General features: G+C 66.4%; 4 protein-coding genes across 4 annotated transcripts; 2 read left to right on the forward strand and 2 right to left on the reverse strand.

Annotated features, from left to right (window-relative positions):
• Window positions 1–7,531: 7,531 nt before the first annotated feature.
• EMIHUDRAFT_74843 (hypothetical protein) lies at window positions 7,532–7,810 on the reverse strand (the record flags this gene model as incomplete). The annotated part of the gene is made up of 1 exon (XM_005773958.1): window positions 7,532–7,810. The coding sequence occupies one exon, from the start codon at window positions 7,808–7,810 to the stop codon at window positions 7,532–7,534; it is 279 nt and encodes a 92-aa protein (XP_005774015.1).
• Window positions 7,811–11,842: 4,032 nt separating this feature from the next.
• Window positions 11,843–13,189, forward strand: EMIHUDRAFT_240943 (hypothetical protein; the record flags this gene model as incomplete). The annotated part of the gene is made up of 1 exon (XM_005773959.1): window positions 11,843–13,189. One exon carries the CDS (start codon window positions 11,843–11,845, stop codon window positions 13,187–13,189), a length of 1,347 nt encoding a protein of 448 aa, XP_005774016.1.
• Window positions 13,190–13,439: 250 nt separating this feature from the next.
• EMIHUDRAFT_240944 (hypothetical protein) lies at window positions 13,440–15,474 on the forward strand (the record flags this gene model as incomplete). The annotated part of the gene is made up of 2 exons (XM_005773960.1): window positions 13,440–14,054; window positions 14,176–15,474. The coding sequence occupies 2 exons, from the start codon at window positions 13,440–13,442 to the stop codon at window positions 15,472–15,474; spliced, it is 1,914 nt and encodes a 637-aa protein (XP_005774017.1).
• Window positions 15,475–16,527: 1,053 nt separating this feature from the next.
• On the reverse strand, window positions 16,528–21,527 carry EMIHUDRAFT_117054 (hypothetical protein; the record flags this gene model as incomplete). The annotated part of the gene is made up of 6 exons (XM_005773961.1): window positions 16,528–17,149; window positions 18,151–18,320; window positions 18,402–18,464; window positions 18,717–18,782; window positions 18,868–20,258; window positions 20,549–21,527. The coding sequence occupies 6 exons, from the start codon at window positions 21,525–21,527 to the stop codon at window positions 16,528–16,530; spliced, it is 3,291 nt and encodes a 1,096-aa protein (XP_005774018.1).
• Between the last annotated feature and the right edge of the window lie 1,456 nt (window positions 21,528–22,983).

Genomic DNA, 22,983 nt, shown 5'->3' on the forward strand with positions numbered 1-22,983 from the left:
TGGAGCAGAGTCGCCGGCGAGTCCTCGAAGAGCAACCAGATCGGTCCTCGGAGAGGGACCCTGGGTGGGCGGGGAGAGAGAGAGAGAGAGAGAGAGAGAGAGCTTCAGGCGCGCCCATCTCGATCGACAAGGCGTCGCTACGCGCGGTCTTCCGCGGGGGGAGCTTCGTCGACGGGTGCGGGAGCGCGGCGCAGTCAGTGCCGTGGCGATGCCTCCGGCTGTTTGCGGCGGGCGGCTTGCTGCTCGCTGCATGGCGAAAAACTCGTCTCGCCACACGCCAAGGGCTTATGCTCTGGCGAGACGTGAGGCGCATGCGCCCAGGAGGGGAGGGGGCATGTGTAACGACACTGCTAGAGATGCCTTTCGGGGCCCAGAGATAAAACTTCTGTGATGCCATGCGTGACCTAGTAGTGTCCCCAGCTATGGGCGTGTCCACGTTGGAGCCAGGTGTGGTGTGGGCGCGAGAATAGCTCCGCCGTTCATGGAGGCAACCGATGCGAGTCGACTGGTGTGTGTCGTCGTGGTTTCGTATCAAGAATTCTCTCTCTCTCTCGGTGGGCGGGGCCTCTACTCGCCAGGGGCAGACCAGCCGCAGCCGGCAATTTTGCAGCCGTCTCGCGGCAAGAAAAACCAAGCCGCGCCGGGACCCACCCCTCGTTTGGTGAGACCGTTTTATTTATTTATTTACACACACACAACAAACAAACACACACACACCACACCGTCCCGCCTAGGTGGGAAAGATTTTTTATAAACAAGTCCGTTTTCAAGACTCACTGCTCACTCAACACTCTTCCACGATTCTCGGCATCGCCTCGCTCCGCGCCAGCTGCAGCGCGCCGCCGGCTTCGGCGCGCGCGCGCCGGCGGTGCGCGTGCAGCTCGGCGGTGGCCTCGAAGGAGATGTACGCGGCGATGGCGAGCACGATGCAGCACACCAGCAGCGATCCCATCGCGTCGGTGTGCTCAGCGTCGTACCCGCAAAACGCGACGAGCAGGGCGCACCCCATCACTGTGAGCGTGCGCATCGTGTCCGCGACGACGTGCGCGAGCGCAGAGCACATGTTTAGATTGAGCGCGGCCGCGTCCTCCGCTGCCGCGCCGCCAGCAGCGCCGCCCGCGCCCGCGCCGCCCTCCGCTGCCTCGTCTTGGAGCTCGTCGCTCGCGGCGGCATTCGGCGGGGCGGGCCGGAGGAAGTACGGGCAAAGGCAGCAGGCGGAGCCGCCGCCGCCGCCGCGTCGCCGCAACAGGATCGAGGCAAACATGCCAAAGTCGACCAGCAAGTTGAAGCACGTGAAGGTGAGCATGATGATGGGGTCGACCTCCTCCCCCTCCACCTCCCCCTCCACCTCGCCCGACCCCTCGCCCGAGCCGGCCTCGCCGCCCCGAGACCGAGAGAGCCGGCCGACGGCGTCCCGCATGACGAACGCCGTCACGGTGCACAGCGCCGCCACAGAGAAGAGAGACGCACCGATCTCGAGTGAGTGCGTCTCGAACCGGTGCTTGTTGAGCTCCGCAAAGATGTTGATCGCGTACGTGACGCTGTCGACGAACATCGTGCCCGTGTCGCCCAGCAGTGCCAACGAGTTAGCCGCGGTCGCGCCGATGACCTGCGCAAACGTGAAGACGGTGTTGAGCAGGAACGTCGCCCATAGCGCACGCAGATTGGCCGCGCAGCACGCACTCCGCCCGCCAGCCGCCTCGCAACCGCTGTCGTCTCCTCGTCCGCCTCCACCGCCAGCACCGCCACTGTCGGCTGCGCCTCGTGCACCACCGTTGTCAGCAATGACTAACTCCCGGCTGTCACCTCTGCGGCTACCTTCTGGGTCTTCGCCCTGGGTCTCGTCAACTCTGTCTTCTGGGTCGCCTTTGAGCTGGCGTGGCCAGGGCCAGCGGCTGCCGCCACTGTTGTCGTACCCGTCACCGGTGTTGTCGGGCAGAGCACGCACGTAGCTCCGCCGCTGCTGCCGAGGCGGCATGCACCGGCACCGCGTTCTTGTGTTTCTGGCACGTACGGCTCGACCAGCTTTTGAGACACAGACACGCGGAGACGAAAGGGCACCTTCGCAGACGCTGTGCCCAAAAGAATTTTACAAGTCCTGAATGATTACGCGTTTTTCTTTCGGCGAGAGGTCTGTTCATAGCTGTGCTGCGCAGCGCACCCCGCCCGATGGAAAAAGGAGTCTGCGTCGACAGCGTGCTGTTCTCACTTTTGTTCCCTCTCATTTCGCGCGCTTGCATTTTCACTCATAGCGGGTCAGCAAGCCCTAAAACGGCGGGAGGGGTAGGGCTATATCGATAGAGCTAGAGGGCTCAACCACCCCTCCACCCCTCCACCCTCCACCCCTCCACCCTCCCGGAGCGAGAGGGGTCCGTCCTCGAGCCCTCCCACTTCCACCCCTCCGACCGGAGGGCTCGCCAGCCCACAGGGCTGGAGGGGTCCCCGTCGGATCGGCGTCGGGAGGGCTCCACAGGGTCCCATAGGGCTAGCGCGCTGGGAGGGTGGAGCGGTCCACCGGGGAGAGGGGTCAGGAGGGCTGGGCGAGGCGGGAGGGGTGGTGGGGTCCAGGAGGGCTCGCGCCCCCCCGAGCTCGGGCGGGTGGTAGGCAAGAGGGCTCGGGCGCCGGGTGGGCTCGGAGGGACGGTCGGACAAAGAGAGGATCTTCGTGGCGGGAGGGCTCGAGAGGGGTCGGAAGGGCCTCCGGGAGGGTTCGCAAAAAAAGAATGGCGCGGCGCTTCCGAGAGTGCCCGCCACGAGAGGGTTAGAGGGGTCGGAGGGGTTTAGAGGGCTGGAGGGCTGCAGGCCCTGCTGCCCGCCCATGGACGCGGGTCAACGGCGACGGCGCCCGTGATCGAGGGACCGGCGACGGCGAATGAGCTGGTCTCTGCGCCGCACGACTTCACCCACGTTCGCGACTGTGGCCATCCAACAGTCTGCCGGCGCGGCGGGCGCATTCGAATGCGCCGGCCGCGCCGGCAGACTGCCAGTGCTATCCGGGCGGGCCTGCTGCGGCAGGGCGCTGCAACGCCGCCGCCTCGCCGCCACAGCAGCGCCGCCCCCGCATGGCTGCCGCCAGCAATGTCGCCGCCAGCCGCCGCCCCCAGCCGCCGCCGCCAGCTGCCGCCAGCACTGCAGCGACAGCTCTCTCTGCTGCCCAGGCGCCGCCGCGGCCACGAGTGTCACCGCCACGAGTGCCGCCGCCGTCAGCGTCGCCATGGCCGCTGCCGCCGCCAGGCGGGCGAGCGAGGAGCTCCATATGAGTGTGTGTGTCTGGAGGCTGTGTGGCGCTTCCGTTTTTTAGCGGAGAAACCCCAGGTATTTCGACCAAACGCGCTTCGTGTTTGCCTTGAGAAGCGCAGCGACGAGTCCGTAAGGAGCGGCCCCAGCTTGCTGGGTGCGGCGCCGCCGCGCGCCGTATCGAGAGACTCTGTCGGGGCAGGTTAAAATAGCGCCGCAGGATCCCCGGGCCCCGTCGGCGTGCGCGTCGGCGCGCACAGACCACGGAAACGCCACTTCCGTATGCCTGCAGGGCATCTTTAACCGAGCCCTCCGAGCCCTCCACACCCCTCCACACCCCTCCACACCCCTCCGACCCCTCCGACCCCTCCGACCCCTCCGACCCCTCCGACCCCTCCGACCCCTCCGACCCCTCCTCCACACCCCTCCGCGAGCCCTCCGAGCCCCCCGAGCCCTCCGACCCCTCCGACCCCTCCGACCCCTCCGAGCCCTCCGAGCCCTCCGAGCCCGGCTCGGTGGCTCGCCCCTCCGAGCCCTCCGGGCACTCCATCCCTCATGAGCCCTCCCGAGCCCTCCCGAGCCCTCCAGCGCCACCCTCGTGCCTCTCTGCCCTCCGAGCCCTCCGAGCCCTCCGAGCTCTCCACCCCTCCCGAGCCCCACCCCTCGCGCTAGGGACCCTCTTGCCGGACGACACCCTCCGAGCCCTCCAAGCCCCCCGAGCCCTCCAGACCCCTCCATCCGCACAGCCCCTCCGGCCCCTCTAGCCCCCTCCGACCCCTCCAGCCCTCTCTAGCCCACTGGACCCCTCCCACGCCTCGCTTTTGGCCAGCCCTCCAAGCCCCCACCCCTCCTGGGCCCTGCCGCCTGACACCTCTATCGGTGGAGGGCTTTAGGTCACGGTCCACACTCCCGCCCTCCCGACCCCTCCACACCCCTACAGCGGCACCCCTACCCCTCCCGCCGTTTTAGGGCCTCCTGACCCGCACTCTTTTCACTTTCTGAGAGAGAGAGGCTTGAGAGAGAGATTTTAAGCAATACCAAACAAATCCCATCCCTCTCTCGCCATCGCCTGCAGGTGCAGGGAAATGCGAAACGAAAATTGATGGGCTTGCCCATCCCGGAGTGGTTCGATCCCACATGAATCCGAGACGGTGATGGGGGAGTCTCGGCGGTCTCAGGCCCAGTGAGGTAGTGCGCCTGACCATCCTGGATCCTGCTGAACAAGCTCCTCTTGTAGCTCGATCGGTCACACCGCCATCGCCGTTGGGGAGAGAGGGGACGACACTGCTTCGGCAGCGTGCACCTCGATCCTGTACCGTGTTTGTTATGACCCCCCCCAATGAACATACCAGTGAGGGAGGGCGAGACGATCGAGGGGTCCCGTACCACGCGGAATCGGCCCTATCCAGTGCTCAAGTGCTCAAGTGCTCAACAAATCTAACACTCACACGTCATTTGGGGCCTGGAGCCCTGTTCACGCGCGCGCGAGACGTGCAGACAGGGTTGCCAGGTGAGAGCGAATGGCGCGGTTCACGCCTCGCACAACAGAGAGAGAGATGCGCTCTGCATGGTAAGGTAAGGTAAGGTAAACGGCGACCTGTTCCTTTTTACCCATCTTCACACACAGTAGTAGAGAGCTGTCCGTTTTTATTTATTTATTTACTAAACAGTGATACTCCATGTCGTCATCCCTGGTCCTCTCCAGCTCGGCATCCGCTGCCTGCACCACCGCAGACGCGACCGCATCGTCCACCACTCCGATGCACACCTTTGTTCGCCGACAGCCCGCCTCTGGCGCACGCCATCGGCTCAGCGCCTCGGCGACCACCTCTGCCGCCGCCGCGGCTGGCGCGCCGCGAGCGCCTGCGCCGAGGAGCGGGACCGCGATCGAGTGTGCGCCGCGGGACGTTGCCAGCCGCAGTGCGTTGGCGTAGGCGGAGAGGAGGAGCGGGCGCCACTGCGGCGAGGCGTAGAAGGGCGGCACGCAGTGGATGATCTCGTCGTAGCAGTCGGAGAGCTCGCCGTGAGCCGCCGTCGCCACGGCCTGGCCTGTCGGGCAGCGGATGTCGTCGCCGACTACGACCGGCAGCGCGGAGAGCGCCGCCGCCAGCAGCGACGCGCCGGACGAGTCGTCTGCGCTCGAGTCGCCGCCGCGGGCGCCGTGCACAATGCCATCGACAGCCTGCGGCGGGTACAGCGCCGTGGTTCCTGGCGCCAGCCTGTCTGCGCACTCGCCCGGCGTGAAGCGCGTGCCCTCGAGCCTTTCGTTGGCCGGGTTGACCAAGGCGCTGCAGCCGGCGTGGGGCGGGAACGTGACGATGCATGGCGTCAGATGAAGCTCAACGTCGATGCCCGGGACTGAGCGCCACGACGCAATGCGCGCCACCGGGCTGAGCCGGTGCATCACGCACGATCTCGCCGGACAGCACCGAAGCGTCTCTCTGCTTGTACTCTACCTCCCGGTCCGACCGACCCGGGCTCCAGCCCGCAGTCGCCTCAGATTTCTTTTTCTCGACCTTCAGGGTCTCGTGGTGATTTGGCTCTCGCGATCTTCGGTCGTAATCCTTTCTCTCTCGCGGCGGCCCCTCAAAACCGGGTCAAAAAGAAAGTGCCGGCCGGCCTTTCGGGAGAGCGACGAGACAGAGGAGGAGGCGACAGGAGAGCGAACCAACCCACCCTTTCCCTGGGCTCACAAGCTGAAGATGTTCACGGGCCCCCCCCTTTAGCTGTACTCGTCTAGGCAGGGGTTGAGAGAGAACGACGAGAGTGGGACGACCGCGAGGTGGCATGAAGCTCGCTGCGATAATTAGCGAGAAACTGCGAAGAGAGATAGGTAGGAAGTGGTAGACGCCCAAGGGTGGGCGACGGCCACCACACTCCTCTCCTTAAAATCCCTGTGTGGCGGCGTGCCGTCCTCCCATCCCTCCCTTGCCGTGTCGTTTTCTTTCTTCTTTCTGTACCCAGCGGAGGCAGCCACATCTCCGGCGACCCCGCCCGGCTGAATAGGAATTCTCACTTTGGGACACGGGTGGTGGGGTCCCGGGGGGTGGTTGGGCACGCTGGCTGTTGCGCAAAACCAGATGAAATAATACGAGTGTGAGATCGCGATCCCGATTCTGAGATTCGGTTCCGCTCACCTCTACGTTTTTATAACCGTCCGTCATCAGCGCCGAAGCTCGCACCACTCCGCCGCCCTCCGATTGACTCTAGTCCCTCATCGCCGAAAGCGACCTTCAAAAATTCAACCACTGAGCCCGCCGTCTGTTCTCTTCTCTGCGATTGGCGCCATCAATTTCTCTGCCGGGTGTGTCAACGGCGGAATGGCCACGCTTTACGTTGTCGGCGCCGTCGCCTATTGCGCCTTGGACGGATCGACGGACTTCGCGCGGCGCTGGGCCATCATTCCCGCCCTTGGCGCCGTTCCGTTTGTGGCCCACGACGCCGCCTTCCTGCTAATCGACGTCAGCGACGGACCCTTCCCAATCCCTCTGTCGGTGCTGTTCCGCCCTTTGGGCTTCGGCTTTGTCAACGCGGCTTCCGCTCGCGCCACTGGTGGTGTCACAACCTACATGATGACGGCTCACCTGCACAAGATCGCCAGTGGGATCGGCAGCTGCCAGCACAAGAATCAAGATCACCAGTGGGTGTGTATTCTCGTATCACTGGCTCCGAGTAGAAAGAGAAAGAAAACATGTTACCCGTGTTTACTAGCTCCGAGTAGAGGGGGCGTTCCGCCGCTAGGGGACACCCAAAGCGCAGAACCAACCCTCGGAGACCTGTACGGCCCTTTCCCTGCGAACGCGCACCCCCCCACCCCCAGGGCTAGGGCTCTCTAGCCCCCGTCACCCGATATCGATCATCCGGCCCGCGGTGCGCTTCTTAGCTCCCCGGCCCTGGATGTGAGGTTGATGACTGCACTCCAAGTGCTCCAAGTGCAAAGTCGCCGACGAGTCGGTCCGCGTGCCTCTCCCGTGTCGCGCATCGTTCTCACCCAAGCTCCAAGCATCCATAAACTCACTTACACTTTGGCCTCACTATAAAGCGATGCCTGAATGCTTTATCCTCGGATGCCTGGGCCCTCTACATACACACACATGCGATGCAGCTCGTGCAGGGGCCCGGGGCTCCAGCGTCCAGGGGTCGTGGGACAAAATTCGGAAACTGCACCATGCATAATTTTCACTTGAGGCAATTCAAAATACAAAAACCAACGAACCGAACATTGCTCTCCGGAGCGCCGGTGATTACTGGATCCTTGCGCTCGGCTTCTCACGGATATGGCGCGCGCCTACGGCTACGCCCTGTGCTGCGCAATCGCCGCCCGGAGCGCCGCCTCGTTGGCCCCGGACACCTCGCCGAGCTTGGAGCCGCGCCGGTAAAACTGGAAAGTGGGCATGGCGCGGACGCCGCACATCTGCGCCACGTCCTGGGCCTCGTCCACGTCGACCTTCACGAAATCCACCTCCGGCATCTCCTGCGCCAAGCTCGCGAAGACGGGCGCGATCCGCCGGCAAGGCCCGCACCAGGACGCGGTGAAGTCGACCACCACGAGCCGCTCGCCGGCCGCCGACATGGCCCGCGCCCAAGCGGCCAGGTCTGCAAGCTGCGTTACGCCGCGAGGCCGCGCCTAGTGTTGGGTTTAGGGTTGGGTTAGGGTTAGAGTTAGAGTTAGTCACGCCGCGAGGCCGCGCCTCGTCGGCGACCGCCGCGGAGAGCGCCTCGTCGAGCAGCGCCTTGCCCACGTGCAGCGCCTGCTCGCAGATGCAGTCACGCCTCCACCTCTCCAGCGGCGCCTTGGACCCCGCGGACCGCCTCGCCTCCGGCAGGACTCGTAATCTCGGCTATACCTCGGCTACATCTCGGCTACATCTCGGCTACATCTCGGCGAGATCTCGGCCTCGAGGTCGTCTCCGCGCAGGACGAGCTCAGCCCCCTGCTCTCCCTGCTGGCGCACGAAGCCGAGGCCGCGCAGGAGCGCCTAGGGGACGTGTCGGGGAAGGGTAGAGGGACACGTCATGGACACGTCCCTCCCGAGGCCTCGCAGCAGCAGCGCCTCGCCGCCAGTACGGCCGAGCAGCTTCTGCTGCAGCGCCGCGTTGGTCAGGCGCAGGCGGCGGTACTTAGTCTCGCCCGGGTGGGACAGGATGTTGCTCACGACCTTGACCGCAGTCGCGAGGGCCTCGCGATGCCCCTCAAGCAGACCGACCGCACTCGCAACGGCGGTCAGATGCGAGGCGGGCTGTGCTGCGGTGGCGGTGGCGGTGGCGGTGGCGGTGGCGGTGGCGGTGGCGGAATCGCGCGGCGCAACGACGATCCCGGCCAGCGTGCCGTCGGCAAAGGAGCAGTCGACGAGCTCTGCTCCGTCCGGAACCTGCGCGGGTCGTGCCGTGGACACGTCACCGACATATCCAGGGGCATATCCAGGGGCATATCCCGGGGCATATCCCGGGGCATATCCCGGGGCATATCCAGGGGCATATCCAGGGGCATATCCAGGGGCATATCCAGGGGCATATCCAGGGGCATATCCAGGGGCATATCCAGGGGCATATCCAGGGACATGCCGAGGGCAAGCTCTGCGCCTCAAAGTCGAACGGCGCGGCGGAGGTGGAGTCGGCGTCCACGCCGGTGAAGGTGATGCTCCGGCCGCTGCTCAGCGAGAGGCTCACCTTGGCGGCGAGGTAGCCGATCGTCGAGGCGGCGCCCGAGACGCGAGTGATCCGCTCCCCCGGCCGCAGACCCTCCCACCGCCCCTCCCGCTGCAGCAGCCCGGCGTCGTCGCCGAGCGCCATCCGGTCCTGCGAGTTCTCGAGACAGGCGCCGGCCCGCCCTCCCCCTTCGAACTCGAGTACGAGCCCGTGCACCACCTGAGCAGGACGGGTCCGGGACGCGTCGCGGACATGCCCCTCAGGCTCGAGCAGACACCACAGCCCGCGCCACCGAGCCGACAGCGCCGCACACGCGCACCACCGCCCCGCCGGCCGGCGAGCCCTCCCCGCCGCCCTCGCCGCCGGGGGCCGCCGCCTCGCCGAGCTCGCCCCGCCTCCGCCGCCACTCGACCGCCCCGGTCTGCCGCCCCTTCTTCTCCGCCTCGGAGAGCGACGCCCTCGAGCGGTCGACGTCCAGCCCCGCCAGCTGCTGCTGCTCGAGGCGAGCCCGCTCCGCGAGGTCGGCCCTCGCCGGTCCGGGCAGCAGCGCCTGCCTCGACGCGTTGAGCGACGCGACGGTGACCTCGAGCCAGCCCTCGGGCACCTGCGAGGAGCATGCCACGGACACGTCACGGGCATGACACAGACACGTCCAGCACAGCCGGTGGCCCGGCAGCCGATACAGCCGAGATGCAGCCGAGGTGACAGCCGAGGTGCAGCCGAGATGCAGCCGAGGTGACAGCGGAGGTGACAGCGGAGGCTGTGATGCGGGCGAGGTGCAGCCGAGGTGACAGCGGAGGTGACAGCGGAGGCTGTGATGCGGGCGAGGTGCAGCCGAGGTGACAGCGGAGGTGACAGCGGAGGCTGTGATGCGGGCGAGGTGCAGCCGAGGTGACAGCGGAGGTGACAGCGGAGGCTGTGATGCGGGCGAGGTGCAGCCGAGGTGACAGCGGAGGTGACAGCGGAGGCTGTGATGCGGGCGAGGTGCAGCCGAGGTGACAGCGGAGGTGACAGCGGAGGCTGTGATGCGGGCGAGGTGCAGCCGAGGTGACAGCGGAGGTGACAGCGGAGGCTGTGATGCGGGCGAGGTGCAGCCGAGGTGACAGCGGAGGTGACAGCGGAGGCTGTGATGCGGGCGAGGCACCGAGTTGCGCCGCGCGAGCGTCTTGCTCCACGAGGCCTGTTCACAGCAGGAGGTGTGAAGAGACGCTGTTCACAGCCGGGCGAGCGTCTTGCTCCACGAGGCCGAGTAGCGGCGCGCGACGTCGACGCACTCGTGGGCCCCGAAGGAGAAGACGTACGAGAGCTTCTTGCCCCAGCCGCGCTCGTAGAGGAGGGGCGCGTCGCAAGCCTGCTCGCACGGGAGCCTCGGAGGTGTGTCGGGGGTGCGTCGGAGGTGCCCTGAGGTGCGCCGCAAGTGCTCTCGGAGGCGTGTCGGAGGCGTGTCGGAGGCGTGTCGGAGGCGTGTCGGAGGCGTGTCGGAGGCGTGTCGGAGGATGTGGGGGTGTGTCGCGCCTGCTCGCACGGGTCGGCGTGGAGCCAGCAGCGGCGCAGGGGTGACCACACCTCGGTCCACACCTGCGGGCGCGAGGGTGTGGGTTCCCCTTTTTCGAGGGCTGGCGTGCAGGGCTGCTGCCGGCCGCGGTGAGCTCTCACGTGGTCTGTGACGTCGAGCACCCAGCGGGCCCGGAAGCCGACCGCCATGCAGCAGAGGGTGAAGGCGTTCGCCCACTCGCCGCACCTCCCCTTGCGCGTCTGCAGTAGCTTGGCGGGGTGGTTGTACCGCGGGAAGCGAGTCACGTGCCCGGTCGGGCCGCGGTACAGCTCGACGCGGCCAGCGCCCCACGCCTTCTCCTCGCCCGTCGGCTCTCCCATCCCGATGGGCTCCGTGGGCTGGCCGGTCAGCTCGCACTCGGGCGCGTTGACCCACGTGAAGAAGTCCCGCTTGAACCACCGCAGAAGCTCCTTGAGCTCCGCTTCGTCCGGCCCGCCTCCCGTCGGCCCTCCAGGCGGCGGGCCTGCCTCCTCGGCGGTGAGGAGGGCGCGGAAGTCGCTCTGGTTGGCCTTGACGAGCTGCAGCAGCGCGGGCGAGGAGAGGGAGAGCTGCTGCAGCATCGGAGCCAGCTGCGTCGGGTCCGACCGCGCCGCGGATGCGACCGCCGTCAGCGCCGGCTCGGCTCGCATCTGGCGCAGCGCAGCGCTCGCCTCAGCGCTCGCCTCCGGGGGCTGCCCAGAGCCGGAGCCCTTCCTCCGAGCCTCCTCGCAGATCGCCGCCCACGGGATGAGACTCCTCGCCTGCTGCTGCAGCGCCGGGTCCTCGTATGCGGACGCCGTCTGGAAGCCCGACCGGAGGCGGCTCTGCATCTCAGCGCACGCCTGCTGGCGGCGCAGCTCCTCGCCAATCGTCTCCTGCGGCTGCGGCAGCGGCTGCGGCTGCGATGGCGCGCACCGGTCGAGCATCACCCACGTGCCGGGGAGGAGGTTGACGCTTACCGCTCCCAGGTCGGCGTCGTCCCTGAGCACGCCCGGGCCGAGGCCAGTGATGCGCTGCTCCTCCGGAGGCACGCCGGTGAGAGAGAAGATCTGAACGCGGAGTGTGGACACGCTCTCGCTCGGGTCGAGCTCCACGCGGTGCGTCTCCTCTTTGAACGCGATCGTGATGGGGATGGTCGGCATGGCTGTGCGATCGATCGCCCGGTGGTGCGGCGCGCGCCGCGCCGACGCCCAGACGCTTCACAGACTTCACGTAAACGCACAACGCCGGACTTCACATAAACGCACCGGAAATCAGTGACAGTCAGTCGAAAAGAAAGAATCGCGGTGGAGCTATGTCGCGCAAACGCAGCCGCGACGCGGAGCCCAAGGCGCCGGCCGCACCGGCCTCGCCGGCCGCGCCGGTCATCCGGCTGACGGCAGACAGCGAGCAGCGCCTCGCGCCTCTTCAGCTGTACGCCGACATGTGGCGCAGCGGCGAGCTCTGCGATGTTGTGCTCTCGGCCGAGAATGAGAAGATTCGAGCCCACCGCCTGATTCTCGCGGGTGGCTCCTCGTACATGCGCTCGTGCTTCAGCTCCGGCATGCGCGACGGTGAGGCGGCCGTGCTGACTCTGCAAGGCGTCACGGCCTGCAGCCTTCGCTGTCTCCTCGACTTTCTCTACCTTGGAGAGTGCGAGGCGACGCCGTCCTCGATAGTGCCGCTGATGCACGCCGCCTCGCTAATGGAAGTGCGCCCGCTGCTCCAGCTCGCGGCCGACTTCCTGGGCAAGGACGGCCTGCTTCCCGAGTCGTACCTCAACATCATCGAGCTGTGTGACACGCTCGACCGCCCAGAGACTGCGGGCCTGCGCGCCGCGTGCCTCGCGTTTGTGAGCGAGCACCTGGAGGCGCTCGCGGCTGAGGAGCAGTGGCGCCGTCTGCCAAGGCCGTGGCTGCGCGCCCTCCTCGAGAGCGAGGCGATCACGCTCCCCGAGCTCTGCGTCTTTCAGAGCGCAATCGCATGGCTGGAGGCGCAGCCGCAGCCGCAGCGCGACGGAGAGGCGTGCGCCGAGCTGCTCGGCATCGTGCGGTACGCGACAATCCCCGCCGACACACTCGTCGACGCCGTCGAGCCGCGCATCGAGAGCCTCGGCCACGCCGGCCTCGCGCAGCGCCTGCTGCACGCCGCCTTTCGCTTCAGCTCCCTCTCGCCTGCAAGACAGATGGGCGAGGAGCGCTCCGCCGAGTTCTGCCGCCGCGAAGGCCAGGTCGGCGACCTCGCATGGCGGCTTCTGAATACACCTTCCGACGACGAAGCGTCCGTTCTCGACGGAAATGTGCTGACTGTGGCCGCAGACTCCGATGAGCAAGGTGTCTCCTTACACCAGGTGAGCAGCGCATGCGTCACGCTGCGATCGGAGCTCACGTGGTCCGTGCTCTTGGCGGTGAAGGAAGGCTGTCCCGCGCTTGATTGCCACGACATGCTCTTCGTGAGCTTTGGAACGGGCGAGCCGGTTGCGGGATGGATCAACCACCGCAGTCTTGCGGCGTGTGAGGAGGCATGGGCTTCTGTGGACGGCTACGAGGACCACGGCTCGGGCGCAAACCGGGACCGCAGCTTCGAGGTCACACTCTACGCGCGCCTGACGCGGATCTCTGGAAGCGAGGCTGCCGCTGAAGTCTGGCTTGAGGACCAGGCCGGCCAAAAGCACGAGGTCTCGGACAGCATCTTGGACTCTAAATTCCCGGCAGGGGCTCCTTGCCGCCTCGTGCTTGGACTGACCTACGGTCCTGCGGAGGCGGTGTTGCTGGATGTCAAGGCCCGCTGAGCTGTAAACTCGTGCTGCATCTGAGCTGCGCACCAGGCTCTCCCCGTCCTGCATTGATGCCGTCCTTCTTTTTCTCTGCGTGTCTCTCCATGTTCTCGCCCCACGCTGTGTCGTTGCGGTGTGTGTCGTTCGGGTTGCCAAAAGTCGCGAAAAGAAGAAAAACCCGGACACTGGCCGCGATGTCCTCGCCCCCGAATAGGCTACACCGCTGTGGGCGGACAGGCACATTATCGACGGCGATTTTGCCGCGATGTCCTCGCCGGACGCCTCTGCCGTCTTGATCGGCGACATCGGCGGAACAAACATCCGACTGGTCCTCGTGCCAGATGCTCTGTGTGGCTCGCGGCCGCGTCCTCTGCACAGCGTGCGTTACCAAACAGCCGAGTTTGCGCACCTGCGCGACGCGCTGGCGCGCTTCGTCGCCGAGCTCCCGGCCGGACTGGCGCGGGTGACGGCGGCCGCGCTCTCAGTGTGCGGGCCTGTGGTGGAGGGCAGTGCGATTTGCATGGCAGAGTCCATGGGCGCCTCTGGGTGGCGGCTGGACGAGGCCGACCTCGCCTCCTCCCTCGGCGTCGGTCCCTGCCGGCTGCGGCTACTGAACGACTTTGTCGCGGTCGGCCTGGCGCTCGCAGCCGTTCCGGCGGCCGAGCGCGTGACTGTGCACGCGGGGTCGCCGCTGCCCGGACGGCCGGTGGCGTGCCTAGGCCCTGGCACCGGCCTCGGCTCAGTGTGCCTCGCGTGGCCAGACGGCGACGGCGCCCCACTCGTGCTTCCCTCCGAGTGCGGCGAGGCAGACTTTGCAGCTCGCTCTGCGGCGGAGTGGGCGCTCCGCTCGCACATCGCCGGCAAATTGGGCGTGCGGCACGTCAAGGCACGCGCAGCAGCACTCGCATCAAACACACACACACACACACACACACACACACACACACACACACACACACGCGCACTCGCCACCACCAGCCGCAGCTCGCCGAACGTCGCAGGCGGAGCACGTCGTCTCCGGCCTCGGCTTGCGCCGGATCTACGACTTTCTGCGCAGCGACGCGGCCGATGCGGCGGCGCCAAACGGCGCGGCGGAAACCAGCGGAACGGCGGCTGCGCACGAGGTGGAGGCTGCGGTGCGGTCGGCAGCGGATCCGTCGGCCGCCATCGCCAGCCGCTGCACTCCGGGCGAGCCGGGCGCGGACGCGACGTGTGTTGCGGCGATGGAGATGCTGATCAGCGCGCTCGGCGCCGAGGCTGCGAACGCCGCCCTCCGCTTCCAGGCGCACGGCGGCGTCTTCCTCGCCGGCGGGGTCACCGCCAAGCTCGCGGCGCGGCTGGGCGCCGGCAGCGCACTGCGCGACGCGTACCTGGGCAAGGGCCGGTCCGTCGCCGCGTACGAGGGCTGCCCCCTCTACCTCGTCACCAGGGAGGGGGACGAGCTCGCGCTCGACGGCGCGTGGGAGTGTGCGCGGCGGGCCTTCCAGCCCGTGCCTCGCCCGCCGCCCGCCTCCCGCGGAGTACCGCTCGAGGTGTGCGTGGACTGCGTGGCGTCGGCGGTGGCGGCGGAGAGGGGGGGCGCCTCCCGCCTCGAGCTCTGCGCGAACCTGCTCGAGGGAGGGACGACGCCGTCGGTGGGCCTGCTGCGCGTCGTGCTGCGCACGTGCTCCCTGCCGGTGCACGCGATGGTGCGGCCGCGCGGCGGCGACTTTCTGTACAGCGAGGCGGAGCTCGAGGTGATGCGCGAGGAGATCCGCGAGATCAAGCGCGCCGGCGCGGCCGGCGTCGTCCTCGGCGCCCTCCGCGCCGACGGCAGCGTCGACGAGCCAGTGCTGCGCGAGCTCGTCTCGCTTGCGGCGCCTCTGCCTCTCACCTTTCACCGCGCGGTCGACGTGGCCGCCGACCCGGTGGCGGCGGTCGAGGCGTGCGTCCGCTGCGGCGTGAGGCGGGTCCTCTCCTCGGGAGGGGCGCCCGACGCCACGGCCGGCGCGGCGGTCCTCCGGCGGATGGTGGCGGCGGCGGGCGGGCGGCTGACAGTCGCCGCCGCGGGCGGGCTGAGCGAGGGCAACGCCGCGTCCATCGCCGCCGCGTCGGGCGCGGACGAGGTGCACGGCTCGCTCCGCTGCGTGCAGGGCAGCGCCATGCTGCACCGGCCCGAGACCCCGGTGTACATGGGCTCTCAAAAGGTCCATGGGCGAGAGACGGAGTTTGAGACAAAGGTGGCGGACCGCGAGCGGGTCGCGGCCGCCGTGGCGGCGCTTCAAACAGTGTACAGTGGCCGGCGGCCGGCGGTGGAGTGAAAACACGTTTTCGCCGTTCACGCGTACCACTTAACGGCTCGCACATACCACATTCTCTCTCTCCGCACACACAGACAAAAAGACGAACCCTGGGCACACACACAAAGATCGCACGGGCGGCGGGACGAACCTGTTCCTTTTTTACCCATCTCACAGTAGAGGTGTCCATTTTATTTATTTCTCCGCACACTCCGGTTTCATCGCATTCTCGCAAAGCCAAAGGCGTAGAGAGCTACCTTTATTCTTTTAGGTTTTAGTTTATAGGGTGTCGGCCTATCGAAAACCGGCAAAAGACTGCTCGAAAAGAAGGTTGATTCCCCCCGTCAACCCATGCATCTCGCGCGGTTTGCTCTCGACGATCGCGCCGGAGGCCGTAACCGATTCACGAGCACTTCGGTGGCAACTTGCTCCATCCTGTTTTCGATTCAAAAACGCGATCAACAAGATGCATCATGCGAAGACGGCGATGTGGGGAAGGCGATGCCACGCTCACATAAACGCACAACTCCGGATGGCACACACACAGGCTGTCTGCGGATTGAGTGAGCGTCTTGCTCTTGCCTGCTTGCCCCACCCACCCACGAACGACAAATTTCGACGGTCAGATGCTCCTCATTCTTAGGTATGTTGTTGGCAAATCAGGAACTCACCGTGGGTACGTCGTGTTTTCCGTATTTCGATTTTATTTTGCGCAAATCCCCCCCCCCCCCCCCCCGTCTCCTCTGCTCTCGCCGTCCCGAGAGGTCCGATGGACATCGCCATCGGCTCACGCGTCGCCCTCACTGGCCTCACGAATGAGCGAGGGCGCAGGCTCAACGGCCTCACGGCGACCGTCGATGCTGGGTCGTCCGAGCGCTGGGTCGTCCGGGTGCTCGCCGATCCTCAGAGAGGCCTCCGGGTTCCCATCTCAATCAGCGTGCGGCCAGAAAACCTGCTCCTGCTCCGCGAGCACCGCACGACGGTGGAGGTTGCGACCACAGCCGAGGCTCGCGAGCTGCTTTCGGGCACCTTTGCCAATGCCGCAGCCACCGGTGGCACGTGCGCCTTCGGAGATCAGCTGTCGCTTCCGGCAGACGTGGTACTCCTCCACATCTTCCCTCTGCTCTCGCGCAGCACGACGCGCGCGGTGGCCGCCGGGTGCCTCATCAGCGCGGGCGAGCTCGACCGAGTGGGCGAGGTGTGCCACGAGTGGCGCGGCATCTGCCTCGCGTTGCGCGCGCTCACTCCGGCATGCGCACGCGACGTGGCGGTCAAGCTCCGCATCGAGGGCGGCGCGGACGAGCCGTCGGGCGCGGACGGCGAGTACCGCCTCTGGGCGCACGGCGACCGGTCCCAGCCGCCACTCGAGCTCTTTTGCCACAACGTCCTCAGCGCGCGCCCGACCGAGTTTGTCTCGTTGCGCAGCCCGTCAACCAACCTGTCGTACTTCCCGCCCGGCGGCGCGGCGCGCGGCACGGTGCTCGTGAGCAGCTTCAGCAAACTGCGCATCTGCCCGTGGTCGCTCACGGTCAAGACGGACGACTTCACCTTTGCCACCTCGGCCGGTGAGGTGCTCCAGTCGTACTGGAACGGGCGGCGCACGCTGCAGCTGAGCGAGCTTCCGTTTGCGACCGCGCGCGACGCGGCGGGGCACGGAGGCGCGACCTCGCCCAACCGCGGCCAGGCGCAGATCGATCTGCGCGGCACCGGGCTGGGCGTGCGCGTCGACGGCTTCACGCCGCTCGGCTGCGCCGCATTCGGAGTCGTCGCCGTGCCGGTCGAAGGCTGCGCCGACGCACGCTCGCTCGTGCAGCCGCGCGTGGCGCTCTACGGCGGCGGCTTCGCCGGGCGCATGACGCCCACGGGCGACCGCACCACCGACGAGCGCGCGGCGGGCGGCAACTACGACGACGAGGGGCGGAACGGCGGGTGGGTGCTGCCGCTCGCGCGCGAGTCGGCCGACGCGCCGCGCTGGCCCGGCGGCACGCGCGAGGAGCAGCTACCGGTGGCGACGGCCGACTTGGGCGGGCATGCGAGTGCGGGCATGCTGCTCGTTGACATGCGCGTGTACGGCGATATGCCGCAGGTCATTCCGCTGTCCGACACAGAAGAGGACGAGAGCGAGGAGGACGAGTAGGAGGAGGAGGAGGAGGGCGCAAGCCAGTGCATCCCCTCGCGCAGCTGAAAGGCCTTCTGTTTTCTCCGGGCGTCTCGGGTGCACGTGCGGGCTTTTTTTGCAGACCCGGCCCGGACAGGTCATAGAGATGATCGGTTCACTTTTGTGATCGTAGCGCAGTGCTGCACCACGCCAGCAGCACGAGCACCACCAGCTCCGCGGTGAACCGCTCAGGATCAAGGAGCGGTAATATTCCACGGGGGACGCGAAGTCCCACAGTGATAAGTGTATTCTGTTGCTGCTCTAGATACAACATATATATCTCCCCCACACTCCCCCCTCAATCGCGAAATAGTCGCTTCAACCCCAGCGCCTCCCAGAACCGGCGGTCCGCCGCCGCCGCCGCGTCCGCGTCCTCCGACGCGCACTGCGCCCCGCCGCACTCGATGGACCAGCCAGGGGCAAAGAGAGCAAGCGAGAGGCCGGCCGCACGAGCCGCGGCGCACGCAGGCGCGCAAGCCGGTCCGGCGGCATATGGAGTGTTGCGCGCGAAGCAATCGACGCCAACATACACGTCGCACCGTCGCGCGCCGGCGAGGGCCACAGACTGCGCCAGCTGCTTCGCGCCCCACCAGTAGTTGGTGAAGAGGCCATCGCACGCGTCGAAGGCGGCCTTGTTGTCTGGGGCGAGGCTGTTCTGGTAGCGCACGCGCCCGGTGCGGTCGAGGGAATCGTACACGAGGACGAGGGCCTATGAGAAGGTTCCTGGAAGGCTCCCCGACGGCTCGAGGTCGAGGGAGCCGTGCATTCGCAAGTGGGCCTGCTCGCCGACCCGCTGCTTGAGGCAGACCGTGAGCAGCTCGAGCAGCTCGTGCACCGCTCCCATCCCCGCCGCCTGCGAGCCGCGAGAGGGGTGAGGGGCGCGAGGGGCGCGAAGCGAGTTGCGTGCGCGCGGCGTGCACCCCGCCGGGCACCGCCGCCTCGAGGTTGACCAGCCAGCCGTCAAAGCCGAAGTGGTCGCCTATGAGAAGGTTCCTAGAAGGTTCCTGGAAGGTCCTCGAGCCAGCCAGCCGTCAAAGCCATAGTGGTCGCAGAGGGCGCAGAGCTTCTCGACGCTCGCATCCACGTCGCCCAGCAGCGCGCCGACCTCGCTCGGCGCGTCTCCCTCCACGATGAGCGTGCCGAGGCACGGCAGACTGCGCGCGTGGCATGCCTAGTGGGGAGGGGTCCTAGAAGGCTCCTCGGAGGCTCCTGGGAGGTTCCTCGAAGGCTAGCCCGCGTGGGCGGCGTGCCTCCACCCACACGCGGGGCGGCATCGAGACGCGGTGGTGGCCAAAGTAGACGAACACGTCGACGGCCTCCCACCCGCGGAAGCAGTTCAGGTACTCGTCGTCGGCGAGAGGGTTGTACCCGCCGCGGCAGTCGTGGCAGGCCAGCGCGCGCGGCCTCTTGGGCAGCGCAGTCGTCGGCGCGGTGGGCGCGCGCGGCCGCGGCGCTTCCGTCGCGCGCGCAGCGGCCCAAGAGTGGAGCTGCGCGACGGAATGGAGGACGCGTGGCCGCTCGAGCTCGGCCGGCGGCGGAGGAGGACTTTTAGCGCCCTGCGGGTTGGCGGACTGCGTGGCGGCCGCCTGCCGTTGGAGCGCCTCGGAGCGTAGCGTGATCCCGACGCACTTTCCGTCGGCAAAGAGGATGTCAGCAAGCTCGTCGAGCGGTGGCACGGCATACTCAAAGGACGCGCCGAACACGCTGGCGTTCTCGCCGACGATCGGCAGCGTCCGCCCCGACGACAGGACCAGGTGGACTTCGCCGCACAAGTACCCCATCGCCGAGTTCCGCCCGCGCACCGCCACGAGCCGCTCGCCCGCCTCCGCCTCGTGCCATGCGCCGCCGCGGCGGGCCAGGCCGGCGTCGTCGGTGAGGTCCATCCGGCTGCCGTCATTCTCGAGGAAGGCGCCGCAGCGGGAGCCGTCGCCCAGCTCGATGCACAGCCCGTGCACAACCCATCCCTTGGCGACGCAGACGCGCGACGGCCGCGCCCCGTCGACCGCCCGTGTGAGTGCCGCATGCACCGGGCGCAACGCCGCCGCAGAGATGGTGGTCACGAGGGGAATGTCCTCGTCCGCCGCCTCCACGCCGCCCGCGCTGGCGGGCGCGGCTTCGAAGCCAAGTGCCGCCAGCCACACCTCTCCCTTGGCGTGGCAGAGCACCTTGCCAGCGACCATCTGGTTGCCGCGGCGGACCCTGCGGAACTTGGCCTCGTCCGGCGCACCCAGCACGTTGCTCGCAAGCTTGAGCAGCACGCCCAGCGCCGCCGGCGATGCGAGGCTGAAGAGCTCGTCGAGCGACGGTGGCGGCACCGCGGGCAGCACATCGGCGGGCGGTGCTTGCGGCGTGACCGGCGGAGCACTTCCGACGACGACGATGAAGCGGCCGCCTGTATTCACCGCATCCGCCAGGGGCGATGCGTCGTCAAGCATGGCGCCGTTGCACGCGATGCGGAGACGCGACGATGGCTGCCACTCCGCTCGTGCTGCCACCAGCGCGGCCTTGAGCTCGGCCACCAATCCGTCGTCCGCCACCGAGACCTCAACCTCCTCGCCCGTGACGGACTTGACTCGAATCCGCATGGTGGCAGGCCGCGTGAGTGCTTCCCTGGGAAGCGTCGTCGCGCCCCCGACCGACTGGCTACCTACCGGGTACCCGGGTAGCTAGGTAGGGCATCAAAGAGAAAAGAGTTGGACGCGGGGCTTTTGTACTGGAGTACAAGGTTGTAGTCTTTGTGTGTACGGCGGATTGGGATGGATCAAACAAAGCTCGCCCGTGAGCGGACCCAATAGTTCTCAAACATGAACCACACCTCCAGAAAAGAGAGACAGAGCCGGCCGGCGAAATCTCAAGTTTCTTCTCTGCCCGCGGGACTCCATTTGCTCAGCAGGCTTGCGCAAGGCACCGCCCGCCTGCGCAGGAGACTCTCGTGACTCCGATTGAACCAGTCCCAGAGCCGATGGGAGACTCGCACAACCGGCTCCGACGTGGTCTGCATTCGTATTGCATTTCTCACGGCGTGGTCGCCCGGGTCGAGAAGCATGGCCATGCGCTCCTTTGGGCACGCTTGACATTTCCCTGAGCTTCTCTGGCCCTCCGAGCATCGGTGGGTGTACAGGCTGTTGTGTTTGGGGGCGTACTCGTCCAGCGATAGGTTATAAGGACGCAAGCGCTCGTTGAGCAGCGAGAGCGAGTGCTGGAGCTCGTGCAGCGGCAGCACGCTGACACAGGGCGCCATCAGCTGCACCTGTAGCAGCTCGAGGAGCAGGTTCTCCAGCCCCGTCGAGGTTTCTGGCGAGGACCTGTTGAAGCACCTCAGCGCTTGGAGTGCCAGGCCGCCTCTACCGCGCTCTTCCACGTACGTGTCGTCGCCCGAACCTCGGAGCAGAGTGTTGATGACGGTGGTGGCCTCCATCCTCGCGTAGGCGGTGAATGTGTCGGTGCAATTGGCGCTCCTGACCTTGTTCTCGATGTTGCACACGCAGTTGTAGTTGAATAGCGAGATGGCTCGATCCACCGGCTCGCGCAGGGTGGTGATCACCATCTCTGGGCGACCTACGAGGTGCAAGTTGCTCAAGGTCGCGGATCCCAAGACAACCCGATACCGTGAGCGATAAAACTGCCCATGCTCGGCGAACTTTACGCTTTTGTTCTGCGCCTTTACGCCAGCATTAGAAACGGGCCACCCCGATGGTATTGCAAAGTTCAATAGCTGGCGCGCCATCGTGCCGCTGCCCGCTTTGACCATGTAAACCAGACCAAAGACCGGGTCCACAGGAGCAGCCGGGGATTGCGTCTCCGTCATTGGCACAAGCATGCGGGGCACGGGGAGTGTCACGTCAGCTTCCCGCGAGCAAGCGGCAGAGATCCGGTCCCATTGCGCCAGCGTGTGGACAGGAGCAACAGGCCGCATACCCGGGTACCAGTGCGCTCAGATCAGTACGAGTAAAACGAACAAAAGAATTTTACAACGGGCACGGGACTGGACAAAAGAGTTTCTCCCATCCCTCCCTTGGGTTGTGTGTTTTCTTTCTTTCTTTCTTAAAAGAGTTTGACAACAAAACTCCCTCGCACGACACTGGGCACGAACAAAAGAATTTCGCAGTTTGTCAGAAAACACGCCTGCGTGGATCGCGAATCGCGTCACACACCAATCCCTCCCTTGGCTTGTCTGTTTTCTTTCTTTCTTTCTTTACACCAATCCTCGCTACCCAACGCGGCCAAAGGATAACCACCTCGAGAATCCGAGAGTCTTTGCCTGTCGCGTGAATCGTGGGCGCGTAAAATTCTTTTGCGCGGTTCCGTCCGGCTGGTTCGGCCTAGGGTTCGGCCATCCACCGCCACGCCACTCTTCACAGGTTTGTCGCTAGCCGACGCTAGCCGTCGCAAAAGTGTGCGCGCAAGCGAAATACTCGCGTGTTGCGCCGCATCGTGCTCTAAACACGGCTAATCACCACGAGCACACACCCACACCTGCCTGTCCCTTGAGTCCCGTTCTACAGCGCGACCAGATTTATAGGCCAGCGCACAGAAATACAAACACAAATGGTATTGCTAAAAAATCTCTCTCTCAGAAATAAGCGGACCACCACCGTGACGGACTTGACTCGAATCCGCATGGTGGCTGTCGGTGCCTTGGGCTTGGCTTGGCGAGAGCCCACGAGAGAGAAGCGAGATAGATAGATGATAGTTGGCACGGGACCACTGGCGCGCACTGGCACAAACACAGGTACACCACGGGAGCCGCCTAAGCGACTCCTGCGACGGCGAGGCTTAGCTCCAGAAAAAGAATAGGTACGTCCAGAAATCATGGACCAGAAAAGAGAAAAGAAAGAAAGAAAACACACAACCCAAGGGAGGGATGGGAATGATTTGCCAACACAGCACGGGGTTTTCTCGGAATTGCCCCCCCTCGGGCGCCCTCGTGCCTCCAAGCGCGCTCAACCCGCCTGCGCGTGCACGCTGCCGAAGCAGGCAGTCGACGCCCGCGTACGCTCTCGTCATCGGCCCGGCCGTCACGCTCGTCGACGTAATCGCCTCACCGCCCTCCACGAAGTGGGGCACGGAGCTTTCTCTTCGCCTCTGTTCCTCGCGCCATTTCCCTGCCTGCGTGCATCGGCTGAGCCTTCTGACCGGAGCCGCCCCAGGCGGGCCACTCGAGGACGTCGCCTCCGCTGCCGCCTCTGCGCTCGACGGCCTGTGCGCGGCACACGGCTGCGCGCGAGAAGCGCTTCGCGGCGTTGGCGCCGACGCCCAGCAGCGACTCGAGGCACTGCATCGGGCGCAAGGCATCACGCTGTGCGGCAGCCGGCTGCTGGAGGTACTCGATGGCCCCGCCGACGACCTCACTAACTCTAGCACATCGATGG

Source organism: Emiliania huxleyi (assembly GCF_000372725.1).
Source record: "Emiliania huxleyi CCMP1516 unplaced genomic scaffold EMIHUscaffold_320, whole genome shotgun sequence".
Classification (NCBI taxonomy): domain Eukaryota; phylum Haptophyta; order Isochrysidales; family Noelaerhabdaceae; genus Emiliania; species Emiliania huxleyi.